The sequence below is a fragment of the Bufo bufo genome, chromosome 1 (genome assembly GCF_905171765.1).
Source record: "Bufo bufo chromosome 1, aBufBuf1.1, whole genome shotgun sequence".
NCBI lineage: Eukaryota > Metazoa > Chordata > Amphibia > Anura > Bufonidae > Bufo > Bufo bufo.
In genome coordinates, this window is record NC_053389.1 from 833,853,076 (window position 1) to 833,856,023 (window position 2,948).

At 40.4% G+C, this 2,948-nt stretch overlaps 1 protein-coding gene across 1 annotated transcript; it reads right to left on the bottom strand.

Annotated features, from left to right (window-relative positions):
• Positions 1-765: 765 nt before the first annotated feature.
• Positions 766-1,542, bottom strand: LOC120990405 (olfactory receptor 10AG1-like). The gene has a single exon (XM_040419217.1). It carries the CDS (start codon positions 1,540-1,542, stop codon positions 766-768), a length of 777 nt encoding a protein of 258 aa, XP_040275151.1.
• Between the last annotated feature and the right edge of the window lie 1,406 nt (positions 1,543-2,948).

Here is a 2,948-nt window from a genome sequence, read left to right on the forward strand (position 1 = left end):
TAGTTTTGATGCCTTCAGTGTGAATCTACAATTTTCATAGTCATGAAAATAAAGAAAACTCTTTGAATGAGAAGGTGTGTCCAAACTTTTGGAATGTACTGTATATATAGTAATTACACATTTATTTTGTGGCATACATTTTTTACAATTACTAAAAAATATATAAAATATATAATTTTAATCTCTCTTTCTAAAAAGTTTCTGGAGGGATTTGAACGCACAACCTTCTACATTAGAGCCAAGAACCTTAACCACTATGCCATATAGCTACATGTTAACCTATATTGAAATATAAAATGATACTTCTGCTGTATAGGAATACTTAGTACATAACAAAATACTATGAGGTTTTTCCTGACAGTTTATCATTCAATTCAGCTTTATAGCTGAGTGGTTAAGGTCCTTGCCTTTAATGTAGAAGGTTGTAAGTTCAAATCTTGTCAGAAACATTTCATAAACAGAGGCTAAATTAGATTTAAATACACTGGGTGTCCCCAAGCACTGACTCCATATATGGACATATCTATATATTGAGTCAGAGCAGGGACTCCTAAGCCAGCTGACTCACACTGGGGGATTTCCTCACTGTACAGCGATATTCTGCATAGACTTCAGTGGCACCTGGCACCCTCCCCTCTTCAGAGCAGTTGGATGCCTGGTTTAATGCTCAGGTTCTCCCATTGACTTCCATTGTGCTCGGGTGCTCTGTAGAGCACCCGAGCATCCCAAAGTGTTCTACCCAAGCACTTTGGCGCTCGATTAACACTACTGAAGACCTTTCAAGGCTCTTCTGTCTGTACTGATTAATTTGAAAAGTGCAATTTTGATCTCCCTGTTTTGAAGGCAGTAAATAATAGGATTGACCAATGGGGTAATCACTGTGTAGAGCAATGAAAGAACTTTGTGAACATTTAAAGTCTGATTTTTTGATAAGAACAGATAGGCAATGATGAGTGTCCCATAAAAGAGGCACACCACCGTCAAGTGCGAGCTGCAGGTGAGGAAGGCTTTTTGTCTTCCAATCGTAGTAGGAATTTTAACTATGTTGACAAAAATAGATATATATGTCCCAATGATATACAATAAAGGCAAAAAAGTTGGAGGGGCACCAGTCAAAAGGTTCTGCATCTCAACAAAGGATGTGTCTGAGCAGGAAAGTTGAAGAATTGGAGCCAGATCACAGAAGAAATGATCGATGACATTTGGTCCACAGAACTGCAAACTGAATATTTGAAAGGTTGTGTTCAACATGACAGAAAATGCTATGAACCAGCACCAAAAAACAAGATGGAGGCACCTCTGGAAGTTCATCACAGAAGAGTAACGCAGAGGATTGCATATGGCCATATATCTGTCATAGGACATTACTGACAGAAGGAGACATTCTGTTGTGGCTAATGCACCAAAAAGGTAAAATTGGGTAAGACATGCAAAAAATGATATTGATCCACTGTCTCTGTATATAATATCAAGCATCAAAGGGACAATTACTGCTGAGATCAGAAGGTCACATGACGAGAGATGGCTTAGGAAGAAGTACATAGGATGGCTAAGATTATCGCTTAGGGAAACCAAGACAACGATAAGGAGGTTACCCAAAATGGTTGCCAAAAAGAGAAGAAGAAAAAACAGAAAAAGAAGACTTCGGTAGCGATAAGGACTCTGAAATCCCAGCAGGATAAACTCAGAAACTATTGTCTGGTTTCCGATGTTCATTCCCTGGACAGAAAAGAAGAAAAAAGTTCCCTCAGGCAAATCATGGGCTCAAAGATTGCATAGACCTACTGATGCACACATTTCTTGAAATTCAGGTCCTGGTCTAACAAATTGGTTGGAAAATTTGATTCAGGTATGAATAGATTTGATCCAAATCAAAACTGGTCCAGTTGGCCTGAAAATCGGTTTATAACACTCTGAGGTCTCCTAGGTGTTTTGGCAGTGGGTGTGAAACTACTGTGTTGACCAACAGATTTGGCTTTGGGCTAATCCTAAGGGCGTTATACTGGTAGTCCCCTGGTATTCAACCTTTAACCCCTATATTGAGATCTGCACTTTGCTACAGGGAAACTGCCAGGCTGCTACCTCCTCTAGTAGTCTGTGTGAGATTGACAGCTGACTTAAAGCAGTCAGAAATACCAATAGAGGTCACTGAGGGTCAGGCAAAATCATAGTCAGGTATATATGAGGTCAGGGCTGGCAAACTGCATGCAATACTGCAATCGGTCTGTGGTCAGAGTAGACAGCATAGAATTAATATAGAGGTCAGGCATAGGTCAGGTAACTGAGTGTCCAAATACACTAAACATGTAGAGGTTGGTACATAGACAGACATCAGGATACAGCAGACCTTTTCAGGAATTTAGCAAGCTAAGGAACCTATTGGCACCCTCCTCCTTGAAATATTCCAGGGTTGCCAGCCATTGGCTGGTGAAGATAAATGTGTGTGCACTGGTCATAAAAGCAGAGGAGGAAAGGCCTTGATTGCAAGCAGGCCACAGCCTGTGTGAAGGACAAAGCTCAACTTGAGACAGTGGGAGGCATGTCCGTATTTCCAGATGAGGTGAGTGGGTCAGGGGCTCACAGCCACTGCTAAGACTGGAAATCAAATTTTTCTCTCATCTTTTTCTCTTTTTTATTTATTTTTCTTCTCTCGCACACTGCACCTCCTGATTTATTTTGCTTTTTAAAATTAAAAATGTGTTCCAAAAATTGCCCCTCATTGAGGTAAGATGCACACACACACACACACACACACACACACACACACACACAATGGTATTGGAAAGAGCATTGGCTTGTTCTGAACAAGCAGCCCAAAAATTATCTAATTTTTGGGATCAGCAGTACCACAATACCGAACCTGATAGACAAGGCAGGAGATACATGACTACTAGTAGAGGCAATAGTATTGGAACTTGAATTCCACCTTGCATATGCTGGAGCATCTG